The sequence below is a fragment of the Parus major genome, chromosome 1A (assembly GCF_001522545.3).
Source record: "Parus major isolate Abel chromosome 1A, Parus_major1.1, whole genome shotgun sequence".
NCBI classification, from domain to species: domain Eukaryota; kingdom Metazoa; phylum Chordata; class Aves; order Passeriformes; family Paridae; genus Parus; species Parus major.
In genome coordinates, this window is record NC_031773.1 from 63,237,563 (window position 1) to 63,263,699 (window position 26,137).

Here is a 26,137-nt window from a genome sequence, read left to right on the forward strand (position 1 = left end):
AGTTTGTATCCTGCATAAAAGTCCTCAGAATTGGTACTCTCCAGCCCCAACAACACAGTGCTGGTGGTGGCACTGCAAGTGCTTTACTGGACAGAGCTATTGCCAGCTACTGAGATGTTTCAAATGGAAGGAAAAACAAAAAGTCTTTTAAAATGCTGCTAAAAGACATGGGTCAGTCTCTGAAGCCTTGTATGGTCAGTCCTCAATTTATTACTACTTAGAATAAGTGACTTTAGAAAGCTGGAGCTCAAGCTAGAGTTACAGTTAAGAAAGGTTCCCTTAGGATGAGAGGGGGAGAGGCCAAGACACAGGAAAAAAGTCAGATTCCAACATGTTAGGTTCATTCTCCTAGCAGTAATTAAATTCTCTTAGTACTTACCTATCTACAGCTTCTTTAAAGTGTCCTGTATCCATGCCAGCTTTCTCTGAAGTCACCAAGAACCAAACCAGGTGCGAAATATACCCTGATGTTTACTTTACCACAGCATGGATCAGTACTACCTTTAATTGTAGTATTCCCTGTGCTGGAAAGGGGGAATACATAAAGTTTTTTGTAAATATTGCCACCACACATGGCAAATGTCAAGATTTTAATGACACTCACTTTCAGTACTTTCCATCTTCAAAAGGCTTCCCACTGGTCGACATACTTTGGAGTAATGACTGTTCAGGAATGCCCTGTGAAGTAAGTGCTCCAAGTATAAAGCTGTTTTCTGGCATTCTCTCCTCTGACTTCATCACCCCCAAACCCTTAGAATGGGAACTGTATTCAATCACTGCTACACAGTCCTGGCATATTAAAAACTGTTTCATGACTACATGGTTAGCAGGTAAGTACTTCTGCTGCTTAATTTGTCCAGCATTTTACTGTAAGTGAGATAACTGGCTCAGCCTCCAGTCTTGGCAGGGTAGGTACATGTCTGCCACTTGATCCTGGCTTTGCTGTTCTTACATGCCACACTTCATTCAGGAGGACTTTTTTTTTCTTTTAATCCAGCCTTCAAGAATTTATTTCATAGCAGCTCCCATCTACGGGATAATTACGCTTAGTTAGCTGTACTCAACACTGATGATTTCATAACATGCCACAAACAGGTGCCAATTAAATTCCTTTATTGGAGACAGAAACATTGCATAATTACAGATTTGATGAGGAAAACCGAAATGTTTCTACTGCCAGCAAAATACAGTTCTTACAGGATTTATAGACATACAAATATAGTGCTTCTTTCATGCCAGGTGGTCGGTATGTAACAATGCCATTAGGAGCACTTAATTGTGCTTCTACAAAACCTTTCGAGAAGAATGAGGTAGAGTTTCCTTTAGTTTATCCAGTACTTTTTCACACATCTGTCCTTTACTGCTTTTATATGCTTCAGATTCTTGTAAAATACCCAGTTAACTTTCAACAATTGAGAAAAAGGAGACCTTTCAGGGGTGTTCACTTCTCCTTCTCCAAGTTGCTAATTTCCCAGTGCTTATATGTTACAATTTCAGTAACTACTACTGCACCCTTCTAAATGCCTCAAGGATCAAGTAGATTGGGACTTCTGGCTTTCCAACAGAAATTGTTTGTAAATAGCTTCAGATGAAACTTACTTGTCTCCATAACGGCAAAGAAACTTCTATATTTTGTCACTCAGGGGCCAAGTTGAGTCCAACCCATCTCCCTGGGAGATGAAGACAATAGATCCACTCTTTGTGAACATCCTTGACTATGAAATAGCGTTAATGATGTGTTTGTCTCCTGCTTGCAGTTCTAGTGAACTAGAACTCTTAATTTGTATTAAGCCCAGGAGACTGGGCTTAATACAAATTAAGAGAATACATCACTGACCTGTTAGGTGGTATGGAGCATTACCTGTTTGACCAAATATTCCACTGTTTTACAACATACAGAACTTTGTTGCAGGTTTCAGTTAAGATACAGGAAGCCAAGTTGAAAATGTAGGCACAGATGTAGGTATTTAAGCAACTGAGTAAGAGCATTCTTAAATATCAACATCAGCCTCTGATCCTGCTAGACTTCTGGTGCACCTGGGCAGTCTCAGTTGGACTTAACAAGAATGGTGATGATGTGCTCCTGCCCTCACTGACCTGATGGGTATTTTCACTCTTGCTCCTGGCATGCCTGTTCTGGACACAGCAGACTTTTCACTTACTGCTCTGGCATGTGCTGCCAGCACTAAGTACTTAGTTTTTGTACAAGTAGGGTGCAGTTATTTCACCCCAAATGATCCCAGTTCTAGTGGTGACCAGATCAGTGAACAGGGGATTTGGCATACAGAAAGAAGGTGATTACATAAAGAATAACAATGTTTGCTTTCTTCCTATCAGCTACTGCAATATGATAGTGTAAGACAATAGTTCAGCAACACCATATCAGAATTCTAAAATGAAAAACAATTTTTTTAAAAAAAGGTGCAAAGTTTAAAAGATTACATGTTCATACCTTGATCACTTTGATCATAGAATGACAGAAAATCTGTTTTGGCAGGACATTACTGTCTGAGATAAGCTTCTGAGTCCTCCATCTCCCCCTGAAACCCCTCTTAGCCTGACAGAATCAGGAACTATAAATAATTAGTGTTACGAGAACCAGCTCCCAGAAGCTTCCCCAACTCTTGCTTAGAAAAACAAGCAATAACCTTATTTTGTCAACTATTCCCTGCATACCTCTTTGGTAAAAACCAAGAATGGCCACTGTTGGTAAACCATTTGGAACACTAGTCAAGTACTTCCCCAAAGTTGTATTTCCTGTTTCTACCTCAACTTTACCCAGAAAGTATTTAAATATTTTAAATCAGGATTTAAATCTTCCTTTAAATCTTCCCATAAACACGAAATTTAAGAGACTTTTTTTCTTTAAAGCATGGCATGAAAATGCAGGATTGTGGTAAAAAATCAGACATGATTATTAAGTTTTAATATAAGCAAAGAGTATAAATTAATGTTCAGAGGGAATAATGCTGTTACTGTTGGCAAATATAATTACCATTATTTTTTTAGTATATTTGGGTGTGGTTGACCTTGCTAGTGTGATTAATGAGAATTCTGTTTATCTGAGCTACTAATTCTAAAACTTTATTCCAAATCTATTGACTAATCTTATTTCTAATCTATTTACTATTGTAATTTAGTATTGCTCCTCATCTGCTAAGTCGTAATGTACTTGACTGTTCCAGCTCAAGGTGATGGCCAAGTTAGTTTTGTTTATGGAGCTGGGGATATATTTGCCAAGTGTACCATAGATGGCACTCAGATTTTGGAGAGTCAGAGAAAATACCCTGGAACTCCTTCTAATAAGAGTCATGCTCAAAGCAAGGCATGGACAGGAGGACTGCTTCTCACCAATGCAATGCCAGTATTCTCTTCCGCTCTTATGGATAAAAATACAAATAACTAAGTTTATGAGCTTAAATTATTTGGGGTCTATGAATTATTTTTCCAAGTCTTGAGGATAGAGACAAAATACAGTAAAACACAGGTCTTTCACACTTCCAAATTGGTAAGCATTGCAGTTCAGCAAATTTTTGGTCAAGATCGATACAGAAGTTTGTCTCAGTGTTATGTGACCTAATGCACCTCTATGATAGTCCCATGCTAATGACTTTACATTGAGAGGTGCCATGATTCCTTCAAGCATCACTTTTTTAATAGGATAGCCCAGTGTGAGGTGCATTTCTCTTGTCAGGATCATTCTGTATGCTAAGTTTGATATTCTGAACTACATTTGTTACACATTTATGGGTTTACGTAGCAAACCTTGAATATATTTCTCATTTAAATAACATTTTTCTCTGCATAATAAAGTTTGTCTATTCTAATGTAACCCTTGAAATACTGGACTTTACATGGCATGTTTCTCGTTGCTTAAAAAGCTTTTCCTGGAAAGCTTAATTTGATCTGTAATAAGTTTTTAAGCAAAAGTTTGGATTAAAGTGATATAAGTGGTAGTACTACTACTCTGCACTTAGAAAGAGTTTAGATGACTTATCCAGGGTCACAAAGTCAGTGGCACTCTGTTCAGGGATTACATGTCCTGGTGGTAAAGCACAATTGTGATCCCTCAATACCATGAATATGGAAAAACTACCTTTTTTATTTATTTATTTTTATTTTTTAACTGTCACTACTGCTAAAAGCAAGAAGAATGCAAATTTTCTTGGTCACTTTTAGATATGAGACAACAGAAGGCTGGGGAAAGAGGGGGAAAGACAGACAGCAAGGAGCAGGGCAATGACTATCCCAGGGACTGCTCAGCCATCATTTACAGCTGCCACCTCTCAGGATATCAGCCTGCCACCAGAACATTTAAACTTACCCTCAGCGGGGTGGATCCCATGCAGAGAAAGACAATGTATCACAGTCTGCCAGGCTGTGCCAACAACTCTGAATATCTCTGTATTATATTCCATAGCAAGGCACAGGGAACAGACAGTTCACACTCAGAAAATCTGCTGGGATTATGCAGACTGTTTTGGACAGACCATTGAATTCAAGGTTCCTCCTCTAATTAAGCAGCTCTGAGATCAGTTCCAGCTGTTTTTCAGTCTACCTCTCGGAAGACAGACATTTCAGGTAACTTGTACTCCAAATGACTTCCAAGTATCACATTTTTCCCTATTACTATTCTTCACACCTAACGATAAATAATAAAAATAAGTATACAGGAAAAGATCTATGCTATCTCTGTGTTGAATCAGGCAAACCCAAAAAAGAGATTATGTACAAAGAGTAGGAGTGGCTGATAACTGCTTTTTGGCTTGAGATAGTTGAACAGGTGTAAACAATGGCTGGGCAGAGAGAGCTCACTTACCTTACTTTTATCTTATCAGTCTTCCCTTCTGTACCCCAGAAAAACTATGTTGGCTTTACACTGCTATGGATTGAACAGATTATCTGCCCTAGGAACCTTTATTAGCATCCTCACCTGTGTCTGTGCCTGTCAATGCTCAGTGAATTTGCCCTCACTGCAGTTAACAATCTGGTTAAGTAATGCCAGTTGCTGAAGCCATAATTCTTGGCACCAGAACAGCTTGTATGAAATGTCAGTTTCATGAAAATTCTGTTATTTGAAGGACTTTTTTCTTAGTCATGAATCATTCTAACCAAACTGAAAATTAAGGACATGCTCAATACTGAAAATAATAATCAAAAGAATGGAGAAGAAAGAACATATGAAAATTAGATTTCGTTATTATCATTTTAAAGTACTACTGTTTGTAAAACATAAGCATGTGAAAGGCTGAATCTCATTTTATCAACCCAATTAAACATTAAATAAATAATTGCAGCCAATTATGCAAATCATACAACAATATTAATTTGTTTATCTTTTTTGAACAGTTTCAGATTTTCCTAATGTTAGACTATCTTATGTTTTAAATGATCAATTACCAGAACCATAACTAAGTGATGAAGAATGGATAATTGCCTAGTTATGATGTACCATACTCTTTCTATGTAAATCTGTTGCAATTAAACAAATAGGGCACATGGAGAAAAGATGTGCAGATGTTCTTTTACAATCTGTTACTAGCTCAGGGAATACCACAGTTCCCTCCTAAATTTTACAAGCGAAAAAAAGGAGAATGCAATATCAAATACTGATTGTTATTTACACATGTTATTTCTTTCCTTTGGTTAATGGGATAAAATGCACTGCCAGAATTCAGAGTAGGACAGCATGAATCATCAGAAGAATTTCCTGTACTCTACTGACCTGCCAGCTCTCTTATTTAGGTTTCAAGGTTTAAAATCTAAAACCTATTCCCCCGGATTCCACTTGGTAACAAGCACAGCTTTGAGTGACACAGAGTAAGGCAATTAACCAAGATGTTAAAGACAACAATTAACATACACACACACACTCCACATTTTCAATCTTCCCTGTGAGAAAAGACCACTCATTTCTGTGGGTCATTCCACTATCAATTCTCCTCATTTTGAAGTCTCCATCAGCAGAAAAAAGAGAGGTGTCTCTCTGGTCAGTGCAGGAAACAGTGCAAAACAAAACAAATAAAACCACCTGGTTTCTTCCTGTTTAATGACTTGCAACCCATTTAAGAAAACTTTTACACAACTTTCATGTTTACATTTCAATAAAATAGTTCTTCTAACTGGTCCTTATTCATTCTGCCTAGTGAATAGGCTGCTGCTGGTATACTGAGGCCTTCATGGGGATTTTCAATATATGGTATCATATATCAACTCTATCAAAGCTGAGATATTAAGGTATTGCACAGTCACTTTACCATGCATCTGAAGTCAGATAGTTTCACTTTTCCATTTGCTGCTAAATCAAAGATGAACTTAAGGGAAAAATTAGATAGTTCAATACCAGTAAGCCACAAATGGTTGCTCATTACATAATCTTTAGAGAGCTCCATGCCACACTCTGGTTAAAGGCACTCTTTAATTTCAATACTGGTCTCATTGGACAAAATTCTCTACCTCATGTTGCATCTTGACATATTCCCCATTTTCATTTTCCAGCCATCTAATTAAATAAGAGGAAAGACTACCAGCAGCTTAAAACACATAGTAAGATACTGAAACAAAGACCAGCACACAATACAGATTCAAATGGTCACAACACTATAGCTACTGTAAGTGAAACAACATTTTGTGCTTGCAGTTGTAGACTAAAGAAAATTATCCATCAAGTTTCAACAATAGTTACGTTGTCAGAGGGAACCTTCAACTGTTCTTCATTAAAAAATTAGATTGGACTGCAGTCAAAGACAGGATAAAGTTATGTTCTGAGGGAGCAGAAAAAAGTGATGGCTAAGGAGGGGGTCTTCAAAATGTGAACAAAAATAAACAGGAAGCCATAAGGCTGCTCTTTAACAGCTGCATAAGGCATGGATAGTCCACTAGAAAATATATTTTGCCTTTTTAAACTATGTTAACAAATGTCAGTAAATACAAAGGAGTTGTTAAGCATGGGAGAGATACTGTTGGTCTTAAAAAAAAATTAAAGTGCTAAATGTTTCCCTTAATACTGGTGCATCTCTATTGCAAACTAGAACAAGAAATGTTTCACTTTTACTTCTTATAGGACTCCAATAAAGTGTCAATAAAGTTCCACCAGTTCTATACTGAAGTAGCACTTTGGAACATTGATACAGAATATGGTTATTCTTTTTGGCAAGAGGTATCTTAAAGCTGTTCAACAAAGCTGTGTGCAGAAGGAGAAAGCTAATAAATACTACAGAATGATTGCTGAATGAGTGAACATTTGCAGGAGTTACTTCTCCAGCTATGGGCTACATGCTCTCTATTGCTTCCAAAGTATTAAGACTGCATGTGAGAAAGCAGTGTTGTATGAATTATCTGCTTAACCAGAATGAAATCAGGGTCTGAATGAAACCTCTTTCCGTCTAGACATTTTCTGCTGACAACACTGCTTGTTCCTCAACAGAAGGTCCTTCTATACTACATGTGTCAATGGAGGCTGGATACAGCAAGTATGTGAAAGGAATGAGGAAAACATTTTTCTGACCTAAATTATGTAAGTAGATGATAAAGGAAATTCCTCAATCCAAAGGTTTGGTTGCTGTGAAGAATGGTTCCATTTTCACAGCCAAAGTTGCCTAATCTCATTTTCTAAACACTCACCTGGAAGGCAACGCTGTGTCTGCAGAGCCCAGCTCTGCTAGGCCAAAAGGGAATTTTTATCTCAGCAGGGCATGACATTGTCTTTTAAATTATGTCTAGAAGGATGTTCTCAACTATTGAGAGGTATACACTGTCCAAAGCAACTGCAAATCCCCATGGAGGGAGGGGCAATAAGCCAGCAGGGAGCATCTTGCAGACTGGGCTGACTCGGAGAATTTTGGGCTAAAGGCCAGAGTTACTCGACAGAGGATGAGGGCATCTACAAACTCAGGAATCTCCCATACAAGCAGAGCATGAAAGGATAGAGTGTATGGCTAAACCTCCTTCCCAAACAGAGCAAAAGGCAGAAAAATGTCAACAGAACCCTGCAGGCAGCTAACAGGCAACATCCTCATTGACACATGTTCAGCTGATGGTGGAAGTAAACAAACCAAACTGAAGAGCAGTTGAAGAGCATTTTACAAGTTTTCAGACTGTATATAAAGAGGCACTAAGAAAACCATGAGGAAAGTTCTATTGCTAACATATAGCACCTCTAGCAAGAAAACAGGCTTCTACCAACAGGATTACAGTAGAAATCAAAATGATTGTGTTCACGTTTGCTGGATTGTGGAAACAATCATCCTGGGGAGCAAACTGATACTGAGACTATGCTACACACTGGCAGCTACAGAAGTTGTCATTATTCAGATGTCAGGTCTGTCTGGAGGGTCTGAACTCTGCCACCTTCATGACACCAGCACTGCCCAATCACTGTCTTCTCTTCCATACTGAAACAAAGCAAAAAGTGAAGTTTAAGAATAAAAGTTAAAAGGTTCTGTGTACATTTATGATAATTTCTTAGCTCTACCCACAGAAATGTTCATATCTACTGCTCTGATAGTAGTTTACATTATTTCTTATGCCTTTACTTGCCTTTGATTTGGGCACAGACTAAAGATAGCTTGCTTTACTCATACTACAATAGCAGGTTTAGGAAGGGGCAATGCTGATACTCATTACAGATGACATAGAACAGTTCTGCTTCAGTTCCATCAGTTTAATGCAGTTACTCCCCGAGGCCTGCTCACTAATTCACTCATAACTATGCCCCTGCTCAAGCTCCAATAAACAAACACATTTCATTTTATTTCTTTTTATTGTCAAGGTGGCTTTTTATTACAACATTCTGATTGAATGTGAAATAAAACCATCACAAATACCACAGAGTACAATTAGGGAGAATTGTAATCCAGAATAAAACAAGTTGTCTTTCCGTACACAAACAAAAGGGATCACCAAGCAGAAATGAAGGCAACCTATGGCATGCAGCCGTATCCCCTTCCAGGGGAGGATACAGCCCCAGGGCAGCACTTCTGATTGCTAGAATGGTTCCATGTCCTAAAGCTCTGTCACCAGTCCTGTAAACAATGCTCCAGAGAGACCCCAAAACACACACAGGGCTCAAGCAGGTAAATAATTCAGAGTTGGAGAGACAGCATCAGATGAGAGTTGGGAGCCCTTTCCCTTATAGTGTTATATTCAGGGAGCTTGAAAACACTTTCAACCAAGAAATGAAGACTGATTTTAGAGGCTTTATGTAGGCTAAAAAGATCCCTTAATTTCTCCAGAGTGGAAAAAAGGAAGTTCCTCCAATACAGGTTCTGCATCAGCAGGGGAAGAGATCACAGGTCACTAAAGCAGGGAAAACACAACAGCTCCAAATCAGGATGAACGAGAAGAAACATACTTCTAATCCACAAAGGAATGGTGTTTAGTGGGTTTGTGTTTTCCTCTTTTCTCCAGCAGGCAAGGCCTCTAACTGACCTTCACAAGAACCACACCTACTTTTTCTTTTCATTATTACTTCTACTGCTCCTGTTCTACAGTTGCAGTTAACTGTAAATTTTGCTATCTTTAGGCAAGAGCACTGCCTAATAGTACTGCTCTGATACAGAAATTGTTGCAAGGACCGGTCTGAGTTGCCACTTGAGTAGCGTTTACACCTGCTTCCAGAACTAAAAAGGTAATGAAGATGCAATACCACAATGAAGATCATCTCTTTCTGCAAATAAAAGCAGATTTAGCTTCCTTTTTAAATTCTGTCAAGGGCTTTGTGACCCCAGGCTAGTGGATCCCTCTTCCACTGTCCACCACATCCAGGCTGTACTTTGTAAAAATTAACACATATATGTTAACCTTTCCTGGTTGTTTTCCACTGCCCACAGAAAGAAAGGGAGTTTGATTAAATGTCTCTTCTCTGCTGTCTTTCCTGCAGTGTTTAAATGTATTTAATAACATGTAGCATAAGCGATATATCTTATTTTCTATCCATCCCTTCCAAGTTGCAGTTTAATCTATGTCTTAAAGGGCATAGCTAAAGCTTGTTTATTCTCAAAGCAAGGATGCAAATCCACAGAAACATCTGAGTGGGATTTCAGTGAGTGTATTCCCAGAGAAAAGAACCTCATCCCTAAATCTTCTAACTCAAGCAGCTGTGGAAGAGTGTACTATTACTAATTCATTCATAAGCACACCATTAATTTATATAATGTTCTTTAATTTGAAGTCTTTATCAGCCTTTAGTAATCATGATACCTACTCAGTGACAGGAAGGGAAATGTGTATTGCAGTGCCACCACTGTCTCTCTCAACTGGCATGAGAAATTGAATCAGTTCTGCCCATGAGTTTCTAATTTGTCACTCCAGCTCTGGTTCCACTGAACAGCTGTTCACATCTAAAGACATCCCACTGAAAACAGCAGACTTGCAGAAGAACAATAGGCAGCATGAAAACAGAGTTGGGAGCACAATAATGAAGAGAAAATGAAAATAATAAAAGAAGCATGTACTGCACACAAGGGAACCAGTACAATGACAGTGGATACAGAACCTGCACCTTTTGGTCACAGGTTCACAAGCAGGACACAGTGGTGCTGAGAATTTCTACTCTTTTACAAATTCCCATTGTTCAACATGAAATGGATACACTGCCCCAGTTCAGGAAACAGAGCAGCACAGAGACCAAAGCTGTGTTTGACTGCTATTTCTATTGCATTTTAATCTTCAGAACGGGAAGATTCTTTGGAATTACAGCCTCAATTGTCCAAATAACAGGACAATAATCCAGTGATAATGCAAAATAATCTGTTATTTTTTTCTCCTGGTAGAGAATATAGAAGATCTTGATCAAAGATTCTCCTCTGACATTTGAAGATTATTATATAGTCCATTTTTTGTGTTGCAGCATTGTTTTCTGATTTCATTGTTTCATGATTGTTTTACATCATGAGGTCCTTCTGGATATGAGCCCATCTCTCCACAGAGAAAGGTACAGAAAACACAGCCAGTAACCACTGATTGACTCTTAATGGGGAAGCAACCACTAATCTCTTTAAAATCATGTTTTCAACAACTATTTGTTCTAACTCTCCTGTTTTGTTTTTTTTTTTTGTAAATACGGAAGATAACCCAGAATTAAGCATATATTTAATAGTCCAGCATTTTCCAGGAGTAACAAATTTACTCCAGGCGTGTGACTAATGAACACAGGTCACATCAGCAGGCAAGTAAAGTGAAAAGGTCCAAGAAAGATAACGTTTAGTAACAATCCAGGCTTTTTCAGCCTCCTCCCGAGCCTTGGTTGGTGGTGGAAAACCAGGGTGATAAGGCAAGAGGCAATGGGCAGGAACTGATGCCCAGGAAGTTCCACCTGAACACGAGGAAGAACTTCTTTACTGGGCAGTGACTGAGCCCTGGAACAGACTGTCCTGAAAGGGTGTAGAGTCTCCATCACCAGAGATATTCCAAAACTGTCTGGACACAATCCTGTGCCATATGCTCTGGGATGACTCTGCCTGAGCTGGAAGGTGGGACCAAAGGACCACAGTGGGCCCCTCCAGCCTGACACATTCTGACCTTCTGTTATCAGGGAGGGCGTGGAAGGACACCCAAGGGAAAAGGCTGGATAAATTTGTCTTATGCTGCTCACTTCCACAGGGGAAAAAGACACAGATCACAGGATTACTGGCAGGAACACGAAAATTTTAGTGGCAAATCTAAGAACACTTTGAGCCAAAAATGTAGAACGGAAACCATCAGACTCAATTTGAAGAAATTCTGGCAATACTGCCAGGCAACTGCTAACTGATCTTAAATAAAGGGGCTTTGTAAGTTGCCAAGACCTTCTCCCATCCCCAAACCCCCCACACCATAAACTACACTAAATAAGGAAAAAAACCCAGGCAACTTGACTAAGAAGGGTGATCACCTGCTACTCAGTGACTTTACCTGAAATGCTATTGGTTCCTATGCCCAAAAATGGAGACAAAGCACAAATTCCAAACAGACTTTGATATTTAGCAAATGACAGAGGAGGGAACTGTTTTAAGAATGAGAAATGACCGTGTGATTGGAAAGAAAATGAGAAATGGAAATGGTGATCAGCTGGCTGTGCCCACTGAGTGTTTAATTGCCTCATTCATCTCTTTATTGATTAACCTGTATTCATTTGTGATTGTGGTTAAGATGCTTCATAATCCTGTCTTTTTCTCTTAAAAACCAACCTCTAACAGCAGTATTAGATTTCACTAATAGCAGTAGTAATATCTTGGAACTCTTACCCAGCTTCCAAGGTGAGTAGGGAAAAATTATACTATACTTCATCCCTATCATACTTTCTGAAGGAAAGAAAATTGACAGAATAATCACATTAGACAAAGGATCTGTATTATTATATAATGCCATCCAAAGCATCACTACCAAAAAGATTATTTTCCACTCCTTCCAAATGTTCACCTTTTATTATTTTATGTGGTTATAAAAGAGAAAACACCTTACCTGGATATCACTTAGCTTATTCAGGAAACGGGTTGTTAACTCAGGCCCATTCTCCATAGTTGGAATGTGCAAGTGCTGGCATAGAATAAAGGAGAGGGAGAAGGGGAGAGAAAGATATTAACATGTAATAATAGCTTTACATTTATATGAATACCTTATGGTTGCCAAAAATATTAATAAATATTTATCATGCTGGCTAGCCCTCCTTATGAGTAGGAAAGGGTGGTTAATTTTGGATTTTTTGTTGGGCTTTTGGTTGGTTGGTTGGTGTTTTCAAACAGGAGGGCCAGTGAAAAGTTAAACTGTTATGCTGCTGTTCAGTAAAGGCTAATCTAAGCCTTCCAAGAGATCTGTCCAAAATGGAGGAAATATTGTGCAGGCAAGAGTAGTAACATTATTATACAGCATTTCATTTCCAGGTATATTGTGTAGAAATACAACACTTATATTTACAGTACTTACCACTCAGCACCTCAATGTCTCATCTTAGCATCAGTTAATCAATACATTTATTCTATTTTATTCATTCCAGGAAGTATCACCTAACAGACATTTATTGTACTGATCATGTTTTATGGACAAAGCACTTTTATGCAGCTTTATGCACCTGCACTACTCCTAGTCCTCTGAACTAAATTGCTGCTGACTAAATAGCATCAAGTGAGCTTAACAGTCTGAATGCCTGGGGAATTCCACCTGTGCAGGAGAAATCTCCCATATGGTGAATAGGAGGTGAAAGCAGCTGTGCACTGGCTTGAAACAGCTCTTCCATCAGAGCTGGGATCCCTGCAATGAGGGGCTACGAAGAGAGAAACTTGAGAAAGAAGGACAGCAGTGGCTCAGAAATTTGGTTCCCTGTGAAAATCTTTTCTCTCCTCACCCTTCCCAGGTACCTTAGCAAAAATACTGAATAAAAGAAATGCAGAAGAATCTATTTTCTACATTTGCAAACAGGTGGTGAATTGCTTGTCTCTTTGCTTTCCCAGAACTTGAGATCTTATATTTTCAACTCTTAGGAAAAACCCCAGAAGACAAGAGGGAAAGTTCCTTCCTGACAACCAGTAACTCACTTGGGAAACAACACACTGACACTGTTCATCTTTCCAGGCAGTGCACCTTTTCTATCTCCCTTGATTTCAGCTTCAGTTGCAATTAACTGTGATAAAGTTCAGAAGAAAGAAGGAAAGGGGTAAAAAAACAAGAGACATTTGTTACCTTGCCCTTATATAAAATTTTAGAGATGGGACATACAACGCAAGCTGTTCCAGCACCAAACATCTCCTTTACTCTGTCCTCTTCCAAGGCAGCTGTCAGGTCAGTCATGGTGATGTATCGCTCAGACACTTTGAATTCTCCCTGCACAAGAAGATGCAACCATAAAAATTATAAAAAGTTTAAAAACATTAGTATTTTCATTTTCTACATTGAAACATTTCCAATAGAACATTTAGCCTAGTGACAATAAGTCAAATTTTTACTCTGATCTTGTGATTTTTTTCAAATATCCCAGTATCACACAAGATAGATTTTCATCAAAAAAATGCCCTAGAAAGAGGCCAGTGGTTTGCCAGATACAATGCTGATGATTAAGTGGCACTTCCCTCTGTTTTGGTGCAGAATATCAATATCACATTAGGGAATAACAAAGAAGAATTGTTATGGGACACTGGATCTCTCTACTCATGGTCTCCTAGCATGTTAAGAGTTTGTGCAACAATTACTCAATTATATCAAGAGAGCCTTTGCATCTCACTCTCAGACAATTCCTAAGCAAGATACATTCTGTTGATTAATTTCACCTGCCAGACCAATTTATGTGATGTATTTTTTTAGCCCTACTGAAATTTTCTACCATAGCCTGCACACAGCTGTCACATACAAAAATTACCTGTACTGCAGGTATGAGTAAAGCTATTTGCACTGCACAGTTTTAATACTGGAGGTGTTTTACCTTCTACAAGAGCTGAAGAATGCATAGGAATCAACTGAAGGGATATGTTTCAAGAAAAAAATAAACATCAGACTTTGAAATTTTTATTTCATGTATGCGGTATTCCTGTTATCCCACTCTAAGCATAATTCCAACCAAATCCACAAGACAGGATGCTGGGCTTTATGAGCCTTTGGCTGTGTAACATCCTTACCCAGGCTGCAATAAAACCTTTGAATACAGTAAGGCAGAGTTTGCTGCATTTCAAGATATGATCTAGTCCCAAGTGTCCAAATAAGTTCTTGGGTTGCTACACTACAAGGCAGGAATGGGAAAGAGACAGATGACTTTAAGACTGTGGCTGAGCAGGCTGCATGCTAGTTAGCAGAAACAAGGTTGGAAGCATGAGAACTAAATGCAGAAATAATGAGCTGATGACTGAAGTATAGCTATGGTCATGCATGGTTAATTCTTTGTTTCCTTGCTCTAAGTTGCTGGTACCAGTGGATTTAATGAGAATTTTCATGTTAAATACTACACGGAGCTACTTTAACAAGCTTGGTATTGTTCTGTGTGACAGGTGTGGGTGTTCTGATGATGCTCCTGAGAATCCCTGAATTAGCATGCCCTTAGTTCCCATTAGGTTAAAGGGACTGAGTGCACACTCAGCAAGTTTTGTCAGCGACACCAAGCTGTGTGGTGAGGCTGACACGCTGAAGGGAAGAGGTACCATCCAGAGGACCCCTGAAAGCAGAGTTTCTGACACAACTCTGAGCAATTTGATCTAGTTGAAGATGTCTCTATTCATTGCAGGGAGGCTGGAATAGACAGCCTGTAAAGGTCCTTTCCAGTGCTGGGTTGGATGGGGCTCTGAGCAGACTGGGACATTGGAAGGTGTCCCTGCCCATGGCAGGGGGATAGGAATGAGATGGTCTTTAAGGTTCCTTCCAACTCAGGTCATTGTATGATTCTAGGAAGCCAGACTGGTCTATGATTGTATGATTTAACCAAACCAGTTGAACTTTAAGATACTGAGCACCAGAAATGTTTACTTTTGCTGAAGTTGAAACATGATAATTGAAACCATTACTGCCAAAACACTCACCCAGTTCCGTGCCAGATCCAAAATGCTTTGCCTTGTCACTCCTGGAAGGATGATGCCATCTAAAGGTGGTGTTGCCAGTTCATTTTCTGCCAAACAAAAGAGAAGCACTGGTTGAAAAACAAATAAAGAAACAAACAAAAGTTTACTGATATTACACCAAACATGTGGATTCCTTACAACTCAGGATATTCCATGATTCTGTGGCATCAAAAATAATCCCTATGCTATGAGATGCAACATTTATCAGGGTTCTCCAAGAATATAAACAGATAGTTCAAGTAAATTGTTGTTGAGTGTTTGGAACGTTCTGTGTACACTTCAGTGGGTGGGGAAGAAATATATTTAATACATGAATATATACATGCCCAATGACTTGTAGGTGGTTTTATTCCTCAGGGCATTGTACGTATAACTGTGTAACTGCACTGTATTACTACTGCAAACTATGAAATGGTTCAGTCTCCAGATTCACAATAGAAAGGCAGAGGGAAAATCATGGTTAATAATCCCAGGGCAGATCACAACTTTCCCCAAAATGTTTTACTTAATTCAGGAATATGGGATTTAGAATATCCATTTCACAGCAGCAATATGAAACATTTACCAAAAATTTTGAAGTTCATTTAATAAACCAGAAAAGCAGTGGAAATCTTGCCAACCCTCCTTGGAAGGAGACTTCCTTAATGCTCCTTTGTTGTAGTCTAGACACCCTTTTTCTATGCAAATTTTCTCTTTGCACAATTAGAGAAATTGTAAGAAAAATCCAACAACAACAATAATTTAAGTTGTTCAAGTAGTTAGGTTTGTTAGCTAGTGTTTCTTGTTTGCTTTTGAAAAAGAACAGTAGATAAATGTTCATCTAACAAAACTAATGAAATGCTAGATAAATGGTAAACAATAAAGTCTCAGTTAAACAATTCATGCTTGGTAAATACTTGAAACACAAGTTTGTATGTAGACTTTGTTCTTCCATCTGATCTCTGCAGCAGAGTTAATCTTTTTCATTTTAAGCCATCACATAGTGTACTCACTGGTTTCTATTATCAGAGAAGACTGACCTTTTACTCTTTTCAGACAAAGGCTTTTAAGACAGTCTCAAATTTGCACTGAGAAGGCAAGACATCCAGAGTCTTTCAGTAGTTCTCTTCATATTTTTTCCAAACCATTTTATTTCTCTACTTATAGTCCTTTTTCTTTCTTTACCTTACCCTGCCCAATAAATCCACAAACCATTAAGAGTTTTGTTTATTTTTTACCTAGGTCACATAAAAAAACAATAAAAACATGAAGATATGTAACTTATGTCCCCTTTCTCCCTGGCTGCAAAAAGATCACTGAATCCAGGCCTGACTGAACTTTTCTCAAAGGAGAACCTCTCTTTAAAATATTTCTATAGATCCTGTGAATACTTGCAGCTGGGTTGAAGAAAGAAATATGGTATTTGTCCTTGGTCTGTGGGAGCAGGTTGAGCTCAGCTGTTCAATGCTGTTTTCAGATATTTCTGAAAGTAAGGTATTTCTGTGCACAAACACTGCCTGCCAGCTTGGGACTGAGCATATCCTGGGCTCCCCCACTCTGCAACACAGGGCACTGGGAGCTGTGATAGGATAGGGGAAGTGGAAGATAAATTCACTGAATCTGCTATTCACTGTCCATTCTCTCAGAAAACACCTGTTACTTTCTAATGCAGCCACCCCTTGATTTATTAATTTGGACTCTCCTACCAGTGCTTCCATGTTCCTTTTATGAGGAGCTGTACACTCTATTACATCAGTAATAGGTGTAAACAGCCATAACAAAATGTATGAAATGCAGCCCTAGAGCAGGCTGTATGTTCTGCTCTGGTTTGACTAGCCCACAGTGTCATTCCCCAGCCTATCCCAGACTTCTAGTTATGTCAGCCATCTCTTCTTTCTCATACAGTCAGGAATAACAGCATTCCCTTTTTGGAGTCTGTCTAGCATCATTCCTACTTGTGATGCATGTCTGATCCTAATTCTGGCACAACTATCACAAGGAGAAGACTTTAAAACTTTCCATGAGCCACAGGGATGATTCTAAACACTGAAAACCTGATATTCTGCATTTGTGACCCAATCACAGTCTAACACACTCCTTCCTTGAACAGAAAACTTCAAATACTGTGGACTTTGATACCAAAGATTGTGATTACATTTCTCTGTCTGGTGATGTTGCCACAGATCTTGTTCAGGACCTGTTTAAGCTCAGTAACATATATTAATTGATTTGAGCTAGTTTGAAAAGGTGCCAGGCCAAACCAGCCGCCAAACAGCACCGAGCAGACAGGACATGAAAGTCTCAAAATGTTCTAAACAGGCTGCTCTGCAGAATTTTGTCAAGTATACATATGATGCCTACCAGCCTGGGGCCACCCAGGGAACATCTGCTCCCCTGGTATCCGGCAGAGATGATAACACTATCCAACATGGTATGCCAAAAGCTCATCCTCTCTGTGAAGTGATGCCAAACCAGGCTCCATATGACATCAGTTTGTCCATCTCCCAGAAAACAGACTGTGAGCTCACAGATTCCATTTGTCTTCTGAATTATTTTGATGGGCTTAAAATGTGTAGTCGCAAAAAGCGGGAGAAAAGCATTTGAAGGGAAATGTCAGGTTTCTCTTCAGCTGATTCCTATTACAGTTATAGTAGAAGTACTGTCTGCCCAGTTTAACACCTGTTAAACCTGGTATAAGCTTGCTCTAGCAGAATTCCATCAGAGTGTTTACAGGGGTTTTTAAAAAGTGGTCTTCCATATTACACAGCTTCAGCTTTTAAGTATCTGTATTTATGAGCATAGAGCAGGTGAGATTACACTCATGGGATACCTTCAGTACTAGTCATGCTGTAACAATGCCAAGAAATTCATCTTAATACATATTTTACCAAAGTGATAAATTCCAAGTGAACTTCAGGATCAAGGAGAACTCAGAAAACCCTGTTTTCATTAATACTAACAGATAACCTCTTCTACCAGTTTGTTCTGGGTCTTTCTCCTTACTTCTCTCAGGCTTTTCTTCAACTCTTCCCTCATGCAATCACTACCTTTGCATTGGTCTGTTAATTTGCTTTCATCAATTACTTTTTCATCCTTTGCTTTGTCTACCACCTCATTCATTTGCTGCTCTCCCCTCCAGTCTGTTGCTGGGGCTCTCTACTAGAACAGAAGCTACAATCCTGACTTTGATAGCACTGTAATTGTACATGACACTTCTGCTGCACAACTAATGTTCCAACGATAGAATATTTAGCAAATTTGCCTAAAGTTTTACCTGATGGTTCCAGAGAATCTTTTAACAGATTTACTTTTTCATTTATAAAATTTTGAAGTGGGTACTACTAATCACCATTCCAACTGCAGCACAAAATACTAAATAATGCCTGAATACTATTCACAATGCCTTAAAGATAGAAGCAGACCCCAAATGGTTGCAGATCATTTTGAAGAAACAGGATTTTTCAAAACTGCACATTTCATAGTTAGCAATCCTTAGGTCGGACATATGTTTAAGGTTTTCCATAAAGCCAAGCCTATATTCTAGGCAGAAGAACAGACATTGTGACAGGAAGTGAGTTTCAATGTCAAGAACTTCTTGGGATAGTTACATGCTCTCAAGAGGCATGTGGAAAGGACTGTATTTTTCTCTCAGTGAACATAAACTATAAATAGGATTTGATGAATGAAGTATTTATGCAATAGCAGGGATCCAGTTTTTGCCATCTTATAAGCCTCAGAGCAGCAGTGGGAATACAAGAACAGCACAGAACAAGTCACACTATTCTACCAAAACCTGAGCAGTTTTTCCCCCTACTCCCTTCCTTGATGTTACAAACGAACTATTTTTTCAGGCTGCTCCTGCCATCTGGGACAACGTGTCACCTTAAGGCACAATGCTGTAACTGAAGATATACAGCAAAGGCTGCAAGGAAAGCCTACTCCCATTGGAAGCATGGCTGTCCTCCAGTCCAGGCTTTACTGGGATAAGCCTCTGGTTATAAACCAAGGACAGCAGTTCAGCTCTCAACAGTGACCTCAGAACACACAAAGAAGGGCATTTTCTTTTGATGATGAGCTGCAATTTCTGTCTCACTTTTTTTGATCCCTCTCAGCTGCACCATTTGCATAACAAAACCAAACCACAGCCTAAGTGAGTGTCCTTTGTGAAGTGACAGAACACAATGACAAGCAGGTTCTAAATCCCCTTGCAAAGCCACAGGCAGGTATGTGATGACACCCGTTGGCAGCATGAGTGATTCTCAGCCAAAGATCCCCCAAATTAAGAGTTACTCAACACCCTGGGAGACAGCAAAGTGCTCCAGGAGGATAATGCCCGTGTCTGTGAAATGACAGGTTTGCCAGCAAACAGCCTGCTTGGGTGGCAGGAATTACAAGTTGTTTGCTACAGCCACCTCACAATAGCACCATTCAGCAGTGCACTGGAAACACAGTGATTGGCAGATCTTTGGAACAGTACCGTGCTGCAGCTGCATAATTCCAGTATATTCCTGGTTTAAGTACAATGAGAACATTGAATTCTAATTATGTCCCTGCTTCAGTGTCTTTCCCTGGGTGGAATGAGCCAAAATCTATTTTCATGTTTTTCCAGCTAAGTTCCACAAGGCATAAATTTGGCCATCTATCTACACTGACAAATCAACTGCTGCTGTAACAATAAGAAAATGTCTACTGTTTATCACTTCATTCATAAAGCTTCACAGACTCATTAAACACTAAGGGAGCATTATCTCTCTTCTCAAAAATGTGGTAAAGATTTTTTGGAAGAAGGAGCAATGGAACTGGAGATGGGAGTCAGGTAGCTGGATCCTGACCTCACTGCATTATCCAAGGCACACTGCTATCCCCAAAAAATGTTGCCATTTTTCTGCAGCTGAGCACTGTCAGAAAGCTGACAATTTTCAAGGGTACCCATGGCACTACAATGAAATCAGTCTGACCCCTGCATCAGCTTCCATGTAAAAATTCAGTAACACTTCATTTTCCTGGAGAGCCAGCATTCATGGAAGTCATGAGGTATCCTTTTATTCCATTGCCTGTAGTCTTCCAAACCAGTTATCAGGTGCAGCCACCAGAGCTAGCACATCTCAAGCACTGAATATTTGCATACCCAATGGTTTGGGATGCCTAAGTAGTTGGCTGCTCATTAACTGGACAGTTTTTAATCAGCAAGTACCTCGCTCAGAGATGACTATCAGAGAAAGATGATGATACATCTTGAAAGCATCTTTTGTGTATTAGTAATTCCAACACTGACTGACATGTTTTCTCTCCCTGCTACCACTGGACAGAACTTCAAATTATTCAAAGGAAACAGTTTTGGATTCAATGCTGAAATACTCTTGGATATGACTGAGGAATATTTGACTTGCCAGCAAGTGATGATGGGAGCCACTCATACTCAAAGCTACAGAGTCTGAAGAGTTGCACAGCCATAAGCTGCCTTTTAGCACATCTGCACTGCTTGTGAGCCAACACCTCCTTAGAGACCAAACATCCTGCTGATACCAAAACTGATGTGTGACCTTGTGCATAGCTGAAATCTACCCTTCTGAGCATGTGGACTAGCCCAGCAGTTTAGTCTGTTATCAGCAGGCAGCACTCACAGCTGCTCCAGAATCTCCTCTCCCACAGCTAATAGTCCACACCTGGTAATTTTCAGAAGAGAATAAGCATTTCCTTTGTTGAACCATCTTCATTAAAAAGATGATGATCTGCATTCTAATAATCATTTTGCGGACTACGGTCCCAATTGTCTACTCTGTTAAAGTTTTCTTGCTTTATGTACCATACCTCCATCTTCATTTATCCAGTAGAGAAACAAATTCATTGTTCCAACTTCAGTTATTTGGTGATCTTCTCCATAGAGCCACAAAACCTGCTGGCAGCCAAACTCCAGGGCTTCTTGTTGGGCATAAATAGCAGAACCATAATTTCTTCAGGAAAAATAAAAAATAAAGACTTATGAGTAGCTAGTTGGGCATCTTCTCAATTTAAACAACATTTTGTGCATCCATCTCATGAGCAAGCACTCTGCAACAGTCACTGCTTGTCTCTGGGATGTTTTCATTGGAAGTACTCCACTAGCATTTTACTAGATCATTTGTACCTACAACCTGAAAACTCTGAAGGGCTGAACACCACCAACAACTCAAACAAATCCATCCAAACTGTCTTAAACATACCTCTTGCTCCATATTCTGGACATTCTAACTATTTCAACTAAAAACCCTCAGAAAGCATTTATCTTTATTTAGGAGTTGGCATCCTGGAGAGAGAGCAACAATTCCCCTCCAGCTTTTGGGGTTTCTTGGTGTTATTCTCATTTTTTGGGGTTTTTTTTCCTTAATTCATCTACCTCATGTCAGATGGGTAACACATGTTGGATAAAACTCTTGGAGCACAAATATCACCAGAGATAAGTTATTTTTTTCTAATAAAAGATATTCATAGCATCTTCAGGAAATGCAATTGTGTCTGGATGAATTCCATATCCTTTAGGAGCAAACATTTTTCTAAAATGCTGCCTACAGAGTGAACCTGACCGAACAATGCCTGCTGCTTTGAGGGGGAAAAATTCCCCTTTTTGCTTCTGATGTTCAACAACCTTCAAAACACAAAATCAGCAGCTCTAAAATGCTGACCACACTGAAGTTCTCACCTCTGGGCACAAATCAAGTCAATGACAACTCCAGACTACTCTTTTTCACAGCTGATGTATGAAGGATGTGCAGGAAATAATATATTTTTAGAAACAAGCAAAATTTCATAAAGAAACATCAAAGGTTCAGAACATCAGCTTGAATGAAGGAAAGTTATTTTTCTGCCCTCTGATTATTCTACCAGCTCAGCTGAGCAGCACTTCACAGCTACTGACTTCCTGCCTAGCAAAGCAACTCCTGGATAGGACAATCCAGGGAAGGAGGTCAGCAGCCAGAGCTGCTCCCTGCTCTGTTGGCAGCAGGCTGCTATACTGATGATGCAGCACAAAGTGGTCACTTCAGTGTCAGCTGCTGCAAGGGCAAGAGCCAAAGTATAACATGGACACCTTCCAAGCTCCTCAGCTTGAGGTGCTGCAAAAAAAATCAACTGGCTGCAATATTCAAACAAAAATATGCAAGGGAGTTGCATAAGTAATACTTGCTAAGTACAATTTTGAACTCTTAGTTGTGGTATATTGCTTGTTTAACTACTGCATGTAATGTGTCTATTTCTGCTGGATTAGATACTTCACTAAAAACAAAATCTGCTTTGTGAGTGTAGAAAATGTAGGATAATGCTTTCTTACCCTCCCACTTTGCAGTCTCCTGTTCCCCCTTTCCATGCTCTTACGTATTTTGGATCTGCCCATAAGGATATTGGATTAAAGCTTCCACTTGCAAAGTAAGGGCCCACAGGGCTCAGTATGACATACAGTAGGGCTTTAGTCGGCTTCTTCACCCCAAGGGAAGGCTGAAAATAAAGAATGTAAACAAATCAAAAGTTACTGGTATCCTTCAAACATCAGGCATTGCACCATCGGCTTCTGAAACACTGCTTTCAGTGCAAATGCAGCACGACAGTGCTTTTACCAGGACAGTGCAAAGTGCTACAATGAATAAAAAGTATTTCTACAACTTTCCCCCAGTCCAAGCAACATAACAGCCCTAATTTCATACATTGTAACCACTCACTTATAGCCATTCAAATAGTTTCAATACTTGAAACTATTTGAGAGTAGTAGAATAATATATGGATTGTTGGAGTCAGAGGCACAGAAAATATTCTGTTATCTGTGCTGACAGGCTTTGACACTGAAGAGAACACTGAGTTTAATTTAAAACCATAGAGAAAGCTTCTAGAACTGAGTAGAGAAACTGAGAATGTAAGTTAGATAGAATTATATTAAGTCACTGGGTGAGAAAATCAGAGTATAGGGTTTAAGCTGTATTAGTGAATAAGAGACAACATGGAGAATTTAGGGTGTTGTCCCTTTCTGCTTCTTCTTCTAGCGTTTTTTGGGTAATATTAGGGGATTGGATGAAAGAATCCACATTGCGGGCCATAGATGTCGGGTTATTGGGTTAGTAATGAAAATCAGTTATTTGGCATTTCATTATTGGATGGGTTGACACTTAAAAAACCTTGAAGAGATACTTCTTCAGCCATTTTGCACTTTGTTAGCCTACTGTACATAGCTCCTTGTACTCTGTAAATATGTAATATAGACAAAGAAAAATAAACATCCTAAGCCCAAACACAAAAACAGGTCTCTCTCTCATCAGTCATGGTCCTGGGAAAAAGAACCAAACCACCAGTGTCTCACACCAACAATCGATAAACATATTTATCAATATGTTATTCTAGAACTCTCAAATAGTTTCAATTTTTTGAGAATTCAAAGATTAGCTTACCAAAGTGTTATATAATTATTTCCTTATTCATATCAGAAGCCCACAAAGCCTTCTGGGGGAAAGAAGAAGTGGCAAGACTACTCTTAATCACTGTTAGCTGCATTAGTGAGAAGAACTGTCCAGTACCACTTAGAACTGGCAATGCTAGAGCTGAGAGCTGGCTCTCTGAATGCCTGTGTGACAGCTAAAATTATTTGCCTGCTAAAAACAGTTCACACAACAGCACAGGAAATAACCAAGAATGCAAAAGATTTTTCTCCAGCTCCTCTCTGAGAGATGGCTTTTCACACTCCAAGTCATCACCATCAACACTTGAAGGTGGAGGTGAGAAGTCTGGTGTTGGCCAAAGTTCTCCAGGGCCTGAAAGGGTTCCTTCGATTTCTGTCTACCTTACTGCTTTAGAAAGACTTCTAAAAGGATTTACTGAGATCTTGATATTTTTGCTGACATGATCACTCAAAAGATTGTGCTGCCTGGGTGTCTAATTGGGGTGATTCATAAAAGCCTAGTAGGACGTGCAACCTGGAAACAGTATGTGATAGTGGAAAGGCCACAAGTGTTGGCTAGCCTGAAATAAGCTCAGAGCACAAGAATTTTAAAAAAAAAAAAAAAGGGGGTAAACACCCCAATTTTAATATCAGTACCCTATAGTCACTGAGTGGAGATTCTTTAGTCAGAAAGTCTGCAACTACTTTAAAAGTATTAAATTAATGGAGTCCTAGAACCTATGCAAAATGTAAAAAGTAAAATGTAAAAGTATGGTAACTACTTACAGATAGGGATATTGCAGAAGTTTAGCTTACCTAGTTTGGAACCTACATTCTTTAGCTTCCTTGTTCTGTGCTCTACCATCATACCCTTCTCTCTTGCTACTGCTGAAAAAAATAACTCTGAAGGATTTAATAAAATAAACTCTGTTTCTAATTCCCTTTATCAATACTATGAAATACGAATACTATCACACATGAAACTCAGTGAGGACACGTTAATACCTATTTTCTAAGGAGCCTCTTAGAAGGTCAGTTTCAAGAATAAATAGACAGAAGAACTAGTCCTAAGTTCTGTTGAAAACATCTCTTCTGAGACATCTTAGTTTACAGGATAAAATCTTCCAAAAACTCCTCACTAAGTGCAGGTATGACTTGCAATTACAAAAGGTACACAGCAATTTGTGTTCCATCACGTTCTCTCCGAATCATTAGGGTTTGCCACATGTAACTATCCTCTCAGTACAGCCCCAATTAACAAGTACTGTTCTATTCCGGCTTCTAGCAGTTCCTCCGTTTACTTTCCGTGCTCAGAACCAGCGTGGCCACTAAGTGGCAGTGTGCTCAACCTTAAATCCGTGCTGCTACAGGGACTCCAAAGTAGAACTACAGAACCAATCTGCCCCCAAACTTAATCCTGTCACCTGCTGACTGCTGCATATTTCGCTTCATGGATGGAGAACTCTGCCTCGTACCTAAATAAACAACAGTTAAGAGAGAGAAAAAACAAATAAATATTGCACACCTCAGTTCCAATTAGGGTAGGACGGATATACAGGCTGGCAGAGGTTGAGTAGGGAACCCATTCCTGTTCCACTTCCACAAGCTTACGGATGCACTCTAACAGCTCGTTCTGGTCAAAAGACTGGAAAGGAAAAGAAAGGAAAAAAAGAAAATTGAGAAATAAAGCTGGAACACTCTGGTCTTTACAAATCCATGTACTACAGGGAACACTTCCTCAGGATATGCAACAGTTGACACGGTGTAGATAGAGGTTCACATCTTCCTTGAGTTCATTCCTTACAGACTTTAATATCCCATGGTCTTAGCTACTGTGCCTTTTTGTGCAGTCTCCCAAAAGATCTCCTTTGCACCGAAGTATCCTCCTGAGATGGTAAAATGGAGCCATTGACCCTTCCTCCCTCCAAAGCATGTGGAGAACTCCCTGTGCAGCCAACTCAGCCGGGCATGCTGCAAACTACAGCACCACTTCTTCTACAGGAGAGGGATCTGGTTTATAACTCCGAGGGGCCAGCAAGTCTCCCAAAGTTCCCAAGTTCTTACAGCAATTAAGCTAATAAGCCTTGGATGAGGTTCACTGGCCAAGATACCAGTTGCTAAAAGCAGTGTTAAGTTACTGGCATGACCAAAACCAAAGGCACACAAGAGGCTGAACAACTTAACTGAAGTGCAAAGAAGGAAAGGGAGAACATTAGCACCAGGGCAAATCAGACAGCTGTCTGCG

The 26,137-nt window shown here is 39.4% G+C and overlaps 1 protein-coding gene across 4 annotated transcripts in view; it reads right to left on the reverse strand.

The window, feature by feature from the left end:
• Positions 1–1,096: 1,096 nt before the first annotated feature.
• Positions 1,097–26,137, reverse strand: part of BCAT1 (branched chain amino acid transaminase 1) — a 60,364-nt gene continuing 35,323 nt past the window's right edge. For all 4 annotated transcript variants that reach the window (XM_033514519.1, XM_015629030.2, XM_033514517.1 and 1 more), the window contains 7 exons: positions 25,418–25,537; positions 22,801–22,964; positions 21,306–21,448; positions 15,477–15,562; positions 13,657–13,797; positions 12,442–12,516; positions 1,097–8,393 (listed from right to left, as the gene is read on the reverse strand). In XM_033514519.1, the coding sequence (XP_033370410.1) occupies positions 8,352–8,393; positions 12,442–12,516; positions 13,657–13,797; positions 15,477–15,562; positions 21,306–21,448; positions 22,801–22,964; positions 25,418–25,537 (771 nt within the window). In that variant the 3' untranslated portion in view covers positions 1,097–8,351. The remainder of the gene's footprint in view (positions 8,394–12,441; positions 12,517–13,656; positions 13,798–15,476; positions 15,563–21,305; positions 21,449–22,800; positions 22,965–25,417; positions 25,538–26,137) is intronic.